Source organism: Ciona intestinalis, unplaced genomic scaffold (genome assembly GCF_000224145.3).
Source record: "Ciona intestinalis unplaced genomic scaffold, KH HT000339.1, whole genome shotgun sequence".
Lineage (NCBI taxonomy): Eukaryota > Metazoa > Chordata > Ascidiacea > Phlebobranchia > Cionidae > Ciona > Ciona intestinalis.
The window spans coordinates 1-10,472 of NW_004190660.1; the positions used below are offsets into that span (position 1 = coordinate 1).

A 10,472-nucleotide genomic window follows, 5' to 3' on the forward strand; every position below is an offset into this window, starting at 1 on the left:
TTACACTTTAGCGCTTGTTTAGGAAAATGAATTATTTTATAAATTTAATTAATAACGTTAAAACAAACAGTTTGTTAGAAATATATATATGTTTGGAAATAGTTGTTTTTCCCTATAAACTTAAATTAAGTCAAAAAACGAAGAAAAACTACATTAAACGCCCTGGCTTCCATTGACTACAATAGTAAACGGGTACGAGTCGTGAAAAAGAGAGAGTGTATCACCTCTCTCCTTTACCGACATTAGAGATGCGCGTTCTATTCTTTTTTATTTCTGTGGGAAAACGTAACTTATTTCAACTTTATTGCGTAATAAACACCTGTTTAAAACAGTATATGCGATTATCACAATGTTATTGTTGTGCAATTCAGGCAGTTCCAAAATCCACTCACATGATGCTGTTTTCCTTTTATTTTTTATTATAAAACAGTGGTTACAAAACTATTTGCAATGAACATGTTTAATAGAAACTTAATATAAGTGCATAGGTGATATCTACATAATTAGTAAACCTCGTATGTGATAGTGGCGATTTTTTGGCATATATAGTAGGGTGGGGGAAGATGGGACATATTTTCGTTCTATTTTCTCGTTCAACTTAGTATTAAACATGGAACATTTAAATAATTATAAAACCCTAACCTCGCGACTTCCTTAGACCGTTGTTAATTGTTTAAACACGATCAGGATATTTTGATATTATGTGCTAAAGGTGTCCCATCTTCCCCCACCCTACTGTATGACAGCGGCGTATCAACTGAACCAAAAACCTCATGGTTACCGGTTAAATGCTATACTGCTTACGAAAAGCTCAAGCTCAAACTTCCATTACTTTTTACCGAACAGTTATTCTTGTCCACTTAACTTATATACTTTAAGAAACCATATGAACTCCAAAGAAATTGGATGTGTCGTGTTCCCTTTTTAGTAAACTGCCCGGATCCATTTGCACATGAACCCATATTTCTTCGCCCGCCCTTAACTCAATAACTGTACCATGGAAAGAACTTTGAGTTCCTTTCTCATTTGTTGGGTAATAATTATTCTCCATAATAGTTTGTTCTTGCCGGGTGTATGACTCGTGAATAAAAGCACTTTTCCACTTCGTAACGTGACGGTGTAAACCTATTTGTACATACAATAAGTTACTTAACATGAGTTTAAACGGCACAGCACTTAACTTTGTAGCTCTAAATATTTTCTCTATATAGTCTCAGTATACTAAAAAGACAGTTTTGCTTACCATTGCTTTTATGTGAAAACACTAGTTGACTGTAGACGTAATAGAACCCAGTCAGGGGGATTTTTATGCGAACTCCTTCTTTGAGTTGGACGCCTTTACACAAGTAACTTTTCGTTGCGGTTTGCACCGTCCAGTTTACTTTTCCGTAGCGAACTATTTAATAATACAAATAGTTTGTATACTGATGAGGAAAAAACTGTACAACAAACATACTGTGTTGATCTGAATCCAAAATGACGTAAGCGCGAGGTCTTCGAAAGTCAGTTAATTCACGGGAATGCTGAATTTTTCCGTTCGAAATCATGGATCGAATAACTAAAATAAACAAGGTCGGTAGTTATATTATGCTCATTTTAGAAATATTCGGTGGGTATTGATAAAATGTTACACACTTCCAATTAAGATACAAATAAATTTCCTCTTCGAAAATGTTTTCTCATTACTTTTGGCGCGTTACTTCCTCTTAATTTTGAACCCTTCCTAGCGGTAGCAATGATGTTGTGTTACAGTCCGATAGAGGGCGCAGTGCAGCTTTACAAACTCCCGGAACCTTTTTCTCTACTTTGAAACCACCTGCGCACCTCCCTCTGACTCCAAGCGGCAGACAGTGGCACCACCAGCGCTCCAAAAAAAAAATTCTCTACTTTGCGTTAACATTTCATTTGTTCATGCGCGACATTGCAAAGACGATTTAACGCGTGAATGAACTTCGGGTTGCCATTTGCAAGCAAAGTGCAGAATATACGTTTTCTCCAATTATTTTTCCTACGTATATTTACAGCCTACAACGATAAAAAATGCGATACATAACCAATAAGTACATGCTAGTGTATTTACCTTCCATTGTATCATGTAGGGATACGGCAGATGAGCAGGTATGTTTGTACCGATTTATCAACTTTCGTACTTTCTTTATAAAGTAAAATATGAGTAGAACTAATTGTGTGAAAAAGTAAATTAATATTTACCGATTTCTTTCCCGTGTCCTCACTTAAACTTTGCGGTTTATCAGTGATTGGTCGCGAATTTACCAACCTGTCCAAGTCTTTTTCAATGCCACCTGTTCAAAACGGAATCAAATTAGTTTCAGTTTGCCTCGCTTTTAATGCTGCTGTCTCGTACTTATTTGCTGAATCGCTATGCTCGATTTTTCCAGCACTTCGTACAATGCAAACACAGCGAAAGCTAATGTGGCGACATGAAGCAGAACCAACACTGCGATTTTCATATTCATTTTTCTTTCTAAAGGCATTATGAAATTTTTAATTACGGAGCGTACACCACAGCGTTAAACTACAAAAACAAAATCCTATACCTGTTCTGAATCTTTTAATAGGCTTTCAAAAAGACGAGAAGTAAAACAACATGCTTTTTCCCCTTCTTGTATCAGTATACACTCTTTGGTGGTTTGAAAACGTACAGGACCACTCCGGGTAAAACGAGACAGCAGTAAAAGAAGTCTTCTCTCTCTCAACGACCGATTTGCTGCTGGTGCTATTTCGTGATTTTGTTTTTACAAATAAGTTAGTCGTATTTTGCTGCAAGTTTGGTTGTTTGCTGCCATGGAGAAAACAAAAGTTTTTTACGTTGTGACAAGTCTCAGTACGCTGATAGCCTTAATTTTTCTCTTTGGCCTTTTGACAAGCTTTTACTACCAGAATATGAAGATTAACGAAGAAATTGAACGAAAGGTGGCAGAAACCAACTGTATGGCATGCTGTGGGAAAAACAGCGAACGTTGCAAGAAAATGCAATGCGAAACCAAGTAAGCATTTACGCAATATAGTACTGTGGGGTAAGATGGATATCGTTAGCTCATAAAAAAACCGTAGTTTCTAATCGGTCGGGGTTTTAACGATTAACAACGCGCTGTTGGATTCGTGAGAATACGGTTATATAAATACTTTTTGCGTACTACCAAATCGGACGATAAAAGTGAATGCAACGCATGGACCCTCCCACCCTACTGGAGTTATTAACCATTTAAAAGTGAATATCTATGTTCCTTTAGTACGAGATAGACTACGGGCGTTTGCAAAACCGAAAATATTTTACGCAAAATACCCAAGTACCACTTTATTTCAGTCTATGCTCGAACGATCAAGATTCCGGAAAATCTCACCTTTATAACGAACATGAATTACACAAGGTATAGCATGGCTATAAGAATAAGTTATGTTTGATCATATACTTTATATTAACTTTTCTTATCCCAGTTCATTCGTGGTCATGCGGCTAACGAATACGAGGACGCAATAAAAGGTATGTTTGAGTTAGCTGTGCGGATATATATACAATTTAAACATCCATTTGTTGCATATGTAGTGGCTAATCAAGTGATAACAAGTAGAGCAAAAGGACAATCATTGGCAACAAGAATTGAAAAAGCATTGTCAACAACGAACGAACATCGCCCATACTTGCACATGTGGAATAAGGACTCTCATCAAAATGGTTGCAAATTTTATAAATAAACCGTTTTTATAAATAAACCGTTTTTATGAATAAACCGATTTTTTATAACTTTTTTTTTAAATAAACCGTTTCTTTATAAACAAATCGTCTTTTTCCATAAATAAACCGTTTTTTTTTCGAATAAACTGCTTTCTTTTAAAATAGAGAGCTATTTTTATAAATAACTCGTTTTTTTGATACGTTTAATCACAGACGTAGTTGTTTGGGAGCATGCCAATGGCGCCGGAACAACTTCACGTAAAGGGTTCGACGTTTCAGGGGGAAATATCACTGTTAATTCTGAAGGCGTATATTATATGTACCTTCACACCACGTTTCGAACCAACGGCAATCCCCGGACACGTAGCAGGTAATTATACTATTTCGATAACCTGGGGGTTTACACACCTCTTTTAAAAATAGTGTTAGAGGTCTATTTTACGAATGTACAAAAAAACTCTGTGTTTTTTAATAGAAAATATCTGTTAACACGAGTGTTAGGTGTATAGTACTATGGGGGAAGATGGGACACCTTTAGCACATAATATCCAAATATCCTGATCGTGTTTTAAACAATTGTTAACGATCTGTCGGAGTCGCTACCACCTGTATGACGAGAAAATAAAATGAAAAGGTGCACCACCTTCCCCCATCGTATTATATATTTTACGAAATTATAATTTTTTTAGAAACTGAACTTAAAATGTAATTTTTGCTTCCCACACAGGCGCATATCGCACAAAGTTTTAGTAAATAATTCTCCGATCGAACTGTTGGGTGAAAAACGTGACTTGGGGGAAGATGATACAATACAAACATTAGATTCGCTGATGACATATGTGCTTGAAAAGGAAAATAGATTAACCATTGAGCTCGAAAAACCTGACTATATGTCTGTTAGCACGAATCCGAGTGAAACCTACTTCGGTATATTTAAACTGTAGAATCTGCGCTTGTAGTTTCGGTGGAAACAATTTGCAAATCTGCACTTTATAACTCTTTATTTTATTTTTTTGCTTTTAGTGATGCAATGTTATTGTTTGTTTGTTTTTTTCCTGTATTGCCTGTGTATGGTAACTTGATTTGCAAAAGGAACTTATAAATTTAAAATAAATAAGGAACCAAATAAATTTTGTTCAATGAGGAACTAATATCGATTTCCAGGGTAACGACAACACATAGGGCGGAAACCACCTTTCATGGTCGTTTGAGGAACTATAAAGCTGGCTTTGTTCCTACGCGATTGTATTTCACCAACAGCAACGTACGTCAGAGATAATTGTGTATTTGAGCACGACAAAGAGTCGAAGCTAAACGAGACATTTTTGTGTTTGGCGAAATTTAGAAACTGGGAAATCCCTTATTACCGCGAGAGTCTGCTCGCATACAAACAGAAAGCTCAAATGTCTGCTCTTCGCCCAGGCAGTGCACGCTGAATTGCGGAGTTGCTAAATGTACTGTCAGCGTAAGCAGTGAAGCATATAGTTTTAGCATAAAAAAAACAAGAGTTTTCATAAGCAAGGTTTAATTAGTATGTTGGTGTTTATAAGTATTTAAACATGTCTCGATATTAGCTTTACAGATATAGGCTACGAATAAAAATATGCAGTCCTTGTCGTCTATATTGACAATACCAACTGGAATCTCTCTACTGACCCAAATCACTTTAATTATAATGATTTGGGTAATGATGAACAACAAATTAAAGGAAACCAAAAAGGTTTCAGAAAGATTGGACGACGAAATAATGTGCATGAAATGTTGTTTCGATGCAAACATGAACGAAAGTTGCCAAAACGAATGCGGTCACAGCAGGTACAGATAAAAAGCAAGGTGCTTCATAATTATATTAATACAGTACAGTAATACTACACATTTATTCGTACGGTAGTAATACTACTATACTACTACTACTACTACTACACATTATTGTGATGCTGTATTATGTATTCATTAGTATAGTAGGGTGGGGGAAGATGGGACACCTTTCATTTTATTTTCTCGTCCTATTTGGTAGTAAACAAAGAACATTAAAAGAATTATGAAACCGTATCCTCACGACTCTCATAGACCGTTATTAACTGTTTAAAACACTATCAGGATATTTGGTTAATATGTGCTAAAGGTGTCCCATCTTTCCCTATCCTATTATATATTAGTAATAAATTCCATATTTACCGTACTAAACTACAAAACCATCGTGTTCTATTTGTTTTAGCATTTCTAAACGAGGTCAATGCGGTAGGCCGAGTAACAAACACCAACGTTTGTTTTCCGACGATGAAATACAACAGGTATATAGTACTGTGGGTGTAGATGGGACACCTTTATCACATATTATATAATATCCCTTATCGTGTTTTAAACAATTAACAACGCTCTTCAAGAGTCGTAACGATACGGTTATATAATTCGATTAATATTCTTTGTTTACCACCAAATGCGACAAGAAAATAGAATGAAAACATGTCCCATCTTACCCTAACCTATACTATAAATTAAATAAAGATTTTGAATCGCATAAATAAAACAGTTTCGCTTCTTCAGATAATAAAGAAGGAATATACCACTGGTCTCAACAGCAGACTTGGAAGATACTTTATACACCCAAGTACGTTCATTAAAACATACCTCATAAACTTCATTTTACTGTTATAGTACTGCGGGGTAAGATGGGATACAATTTGCACCTAAAACCCACATTTCCTGACCATGCTTGAACAATTAGCAAGGGCTTACTTTGTAAATATATCCCACCCTACTATATACTCTCCTAACTTGGTCACACAAAGCTATAATATAATATATAGTGTTTGCTTTTAATGAAGGTTGAATAACCATAAGATATATTTTTCTACCAGAACAACAATTTGACCAAAAGTTAAAAACCTTACGTAAGATGGTAGAGACCTCTCATCGACCAAAAGCTTTTATGACTATAGGACAATCAAATGGACCGCCATTAAAAACCAGTAAGTCGCCCTCCATTCTTTAGATCGTATGATGAATGAATGAATAAATGAGTGAATGAAAGAGCGAGTATATGAATGAATGAGTCAATATATGAATGGATGAGTGAATGGGTAAACTGCGTATAGTATATGCTGCACGCTATAAGATATATTAAGGTGGGGGAAGATGGGACACCTTTCACACATAATAACCAAATATCCTGATTGTGTTTTAAACAATTAACAACGATCTATGGGAGCCGTGAGGATAAAGTTTTATAAAATATCGTTGAATGTTTGTTTACTACTAAATTGGAGGAGAAAATAGATTGAAAAGGTGTCCCATCTTTCCCCACCCTACTATATGTGAATGCAAAACTACAAAAACGTGATTATCATACCAGCTGACGTTCGGCTCCGATTAATTACTGTGTTTGCAGCAAACTGCAGTCGAGCGTTATCTTGGAACACGGAAATCGGGGCTGCTTTTTGTTACGTTGACGGTTTGACATACATGAACGAATCTGGCTTGCAAATTCAAGGCACTGGACAGTACTTGGTTTACATGCACACCACTTTCATAAGAAATAAGCCTTCTGAGATGGAAGAACCGATTAGAGGCGAAAGTTCAACTATTTTTTATTTGACTTCGAGTTTAAGCGTTTAAATAACTTTCTGCATTAGAATCGGGAATTGTATGCTGACACATATGGTACACAAAAGCTCAGGGGACAGCAGCATCGAAATATTAATGAAAAGCACCGAAACAAGAGATTGTGGCGTTTTTATAGCTCATCACAGAAAACGAAGAGGGTCAGAATCTAAAACAAACGTTGGGTTTCAAACACTGCACACAACAGGTATTTTTAAACTGGAAAAAGGAGATCACATTCAACCGTTTTACCATATGCCAAAGTATATGAAAGTAGGCTGGACCAGCACAGAAACATTCTTTGGAATATTTATGTTATAAATAGAATAATAATATAACATATAGTAGGGTTGGGGAAGATGGTACACTTTTCCATTCTATTTTCTCGTCCCATTTGGCAGTAAACAAAAAGGAACACTAAAGAACAAGAATTATAAAATCGTATCTCCACGCCTCCCATAGACCGTTGTTAATTGAAACACGATCAGGATATTATGTGCTGAAGGTGTCCCGTCTCCCCACCCTACTACACGTTTTTTTTCTCTTCGGATACATAGTAACGAAGATGTAATAGAAATGTAAATGGTTTTTTTGAATGCACTTACTAGTTTTGTACAACATAATTCATGCCTTTGTAGAGCATTAAAAATCGCGTGTAAATGCCAGACGTTTGCGCAAATTGAATAAAAAAACATGTGTGAAGCCATTTTGTGATTTGGAATACAAAAACTTATTTTGTGAGATGTGTGAGAGCAAGACGGTATAAACGAAGAACAAATTAATGGATAACCACGTACGTTAGAGGTGCAAATGGTCGCTATGTGTATTATAAATTACACCGCAAGATAAGGTGTTTATAACTACACCAAACATATGTAATATATTGGCATGTTTTGAAGAACGTAGTCCATATATGTTTTTACACGTTGTATAATTGCAGGCAAAGTTATATATAACAGTAATATTCATTGTGTAAATTTACATTTTTAGCAATTTTAATTTATGCTTACACCTGCAATACACCGATTTAATATAATTTATATAGTATAGAGTGGGGAAGATGGAACACCTAAGCTTTTCATTCTATTTTCTTGTCCCATTTTGTAGTAAACAAAAAAATATTCAAAGAATTACAAAACCGTATCCCCGTTGCGACTATACAGGCCGTTGTTAATTGTTTAAAACACGTTCAGGATATTATGTGCTAACGATGTCCCATCGTACCCCATAGCACTGTATGGCATGTTGCATGTACAATTCTTACGACAGAAAATTACGCCCGTGTGTTAATACAACATACCCTGTTATTTACCCAACGCCTATTTGATTGTTAGTAACCAACAAAGAGCTTGTTGTTATTAAATTGAATGTGTTGGTTCCGCTTTCGGAGTATCGCGTGACAAAGACAAAGGTTACTCTCTTGGTTGCTTCGAATGTTTATTAGGGTCGGTTCCAGATCAATAGTATTGGGCTGATGTATATTGCCTATTATTTAAATGTCTCGGGTTAAGGTTATTTAAATCAATGCCAGCAATTACAATAGGCATGTGCGTCAAGCCATGATATACGAAACTGTATGGTATAATATATCAAATACAAACAAATATCGTAACTATACTCTATTATGGGAAAGCACACCCGCTGGATCGAAACATCAAACTGTTGTGTATTGCCTCATGTAAAGTGTACTATATGATAAAAAGGGAAGTCAGGGTGAAGGATGTTTACATATAGCAAATTTGGACGAAATGTAAGACGTCATGTATTTCACATGGTGCCGCAATAAACGAAACTCAACTCTCAACAAATGAGGAACAAAAGCGGTATACTTCGTTTCACCCAACCATTCTCTTTATTACTGTAGTGTAGCTTACGACGCACACAAAGTTGATGTGTATACAACAGAATCCAGCCCACTCAAAATGATCAAAACAAAATCGGTTGAAATATTCTATCTAGCACCGTATGAAAACTATAACTTGCATAAAAGTGAATGTTTTTAAATTTGTGCACTAGTATACTAAAGTCGAAGCCAGAGACAAACTTTCCATAACATTATAAGAGAACGGTTTAAGTGCGAAGCTTCAATATGCAAATGAAACAAATACGGTTTGTGCTGTATATATATTCAGGGTATTTTTATTTGGCTTATAAGAAACCAATTGTAGTTTCCCAGTTTATTTTTTAACCTTGGCGCAAGAAGCGAAACTAAACTTGCGATAAAAAGAGGAACCAAGCGGTTTCGTGGATCATTATACACCTTACGGTTCTCACGCGAACTCGAGTTTCTCGAGTTGACACGGTTGAAAGCACGTAAAGGTTGCGAAGCAAGTATACAATAGTGATATTGAAACGGTATATCTTAAACCAAGCGTAAACAACAAAGCTACGATCTTAACAATTAAATTCTGTTTTTTCGCGAGGTATGAGAGCAAAGAGAATGGTAGCGGAATTACACGACTGAACTATCGGGTGAAAACTAATACCCTTTTGCATGGTCACTTTTATGCGCGTAAGTACTCGCATATTTACTCGCAAAAACAAAGTTTACACGCATAACGTCATAAGCGTGTTACCCGCTGTAGAAGGTTGGTTATTACTCGCAATATGCGAGTAAAGAAAAGTATGGTGGAAGTACAGTTTCACTTTTAAGAGCCTAATCTTTTTCGGGTATTATTTTACAGGATTTATTTGGGAATAGCACCATGAGGTGTTAAGAATTATTTTATAAACTAGATTTAGAGTTTATGTTTACCCCATTTAAGGGCAGCCTCTGTAACCAAACGTTGAAAATACAAAATGACGAATGTGTATTGTTGCAATGGAAATAAGTTAGATTTTAAGTCACGTATATTTTCAACTATAGCATGCTTTTTCTGTGCAATGTATTTTTGTATAAACATGTTTGTCGCTGTTTCGCTTTTTGTTCGTGAACGTTATTGTGTGAGGGACTTTACGACAGTGAAGTTTACGACGTTTACACAGCTACTTACTGTTGCTTTCTCATGATTAATTACACAATACAATATAAAGAGCTTATTGGTAAACAGCACGAGTTGTGTTGTAGTTACAACATCATTCACCCACAAAGTAACATACATGGTAAGCTAACTGTCATTTTCTGGTCACGCGAGGATAAAGTAAGTTACATTCACTCATTTTACTATATAGT

At 35.8% G+C, this 10,472-nt stretch overlaps 3 protein-coding genes across 6 annotated transcripts; 2 read left to right on the plus strand and 1 right to left on the minus strand.

Moving 5' to 3' along the window:
• Positions 1–393: 393 nt before the first annotated feature.
• LOC100181811 lies at positions 394–2,538 on the minus strand. 2 transcript variants are annotated; one of them, XM_018816584.2, is made up of 7 exons: positions 2,366–2,538; positions 2,212–2,303; positions 2,081–2,153; positions 1,457–1,558; positions 1,244–1,396; positions 870–1,125; positions 700–737 (listed from the first exon to the last, which is right to left on the minus strand). In XM_018816584.2, the coding sequence occupies exons 1-6, from the start codon at positions 2,493–2,495 to the stop codon at positions 875–877; spliced, it is 801 nt and encodes a 266-aa protein (XP_018672129.1). In that variant the 5' UTR covers positions 2,496–2,538; the 3' UTR covers positions 700–737; positions 870–874. The 2 variants fall into 2 exon arrangements, with proteins under 2 accessions (XP_026695301.1, XP_018672129.1); XM_026839500.1 differs by having other exon boundaries at positions 394–1,125.
• Positions 2,539–2,720: 182 nt separating this feature from the next.
• LOC100184195 lies at positions 2,721–4,827 on the plus strand. The gene is made up of 6 exons (XM_002126667.5): positions 2,721–3,008; positions 3,329–3,392; positions 3,460–3,505; positions 3,569–3,697; positions 3,911–4,067; positions 4,425–4,827. The coding sequence occupies exons 1-6, from the start codon at positions 2,806–2,808 to the stop codon at positions 4,639–4,641; spliced, it is 816 nt and encodes a 271-aa protein (XP_002126703.1). The 5' UTR covers positions 2,721–2,805; the 3' UTR covers positions 4,642–4,827.
• A 404-nt stretch (positions 4,828–5,231) lies between these two features.
• Positions 5,232–8,004, plus strand: tnfa (tumor necrosis factor alpha). 3 transcript variants are annotated; one of them, NM_001128107.1, is given in 7 exon segments: positions 5,299–5,512; positions 5,916–5,991; positions 6,245–6,308; positions 6,559–6,669; positions 7,089–7,275; positions 7,333–7,667; positions 7,814–7,992. In NM_001128107.1, coding segments are annotated over 6 exon segments (939 nt in total). In that variant the 5' UTR covers positions 5,299–5,300; the 3' UTR covers positions 7,622–7,667; positions 7,814–7,992.
• The last annotated feature ends 2,468 nt before the right edge of the window (positions 8,005–10,472 follow it).

Bases quoted from the DNA above. Each gene is read 5' to 3' on its own strand.
- LOC100181811 (XM_026839500.1), bottom strand. From the start codon at position 2,495: ATGCCTTTAGAAAGAAAAATGAATATGAAAATCGCAGTGTTGGTTCTG. The intron at 2,304-2,365 runs GTACGAGACAGC...CGTTTTGAACAG, and splicing joins CATAGCGATTCAGCAAATAA to GTGGCATTGAAAAAGACTTG. The intron at 1,559-2,080 runs GTAAATACACTA...TGTTTATTTTAG, and splicing joins CCTACATGATACAATGGAAG to TTATTCGATCCATGATTTCG.
- LOC100184195 (XM_002126667.5), top strand. From the start codon at position 2,806: ATGGAGAAAACAAAAGTTTTTTACGTTGTGACAAGTCTCAGTACGCTG. The intron at 3,009-3,328 runs GTAAGCATTTAC...ACTTTATTTCAG, and splicing joins AAAATGCAATGCGAAACCAA to TCTATGCTCGAACGATCAAG. The intron at 4,068-4,424 runs GTAATTATACTA...CTTCCCACACAG, and splicing joins AATCCCCGGACACGTAGCAG to GCGCATATCGCACAAAGTTT.
- tnfa (XM_018816582.2), top strand. From the start codon at position 5,301: ATGCAGTCCTTGTCGTCTATATTGACAATACCAACTGGAATCTCTCTA. The intron at 6,309-6,558 runs GTACGTTCATTA...TTTTTCTACCAG, and splicing joins AAGATACTTTATACACCCAA to AACAACAATTTGACCAAAAG. The intron at 7,273-7,329 runs AAGTTCAACTAT...AACTTTCTGCAT, and splicing joins GAAGAACCGATTAGAGGCGA to TAGAATCGGGAATTGTATGC.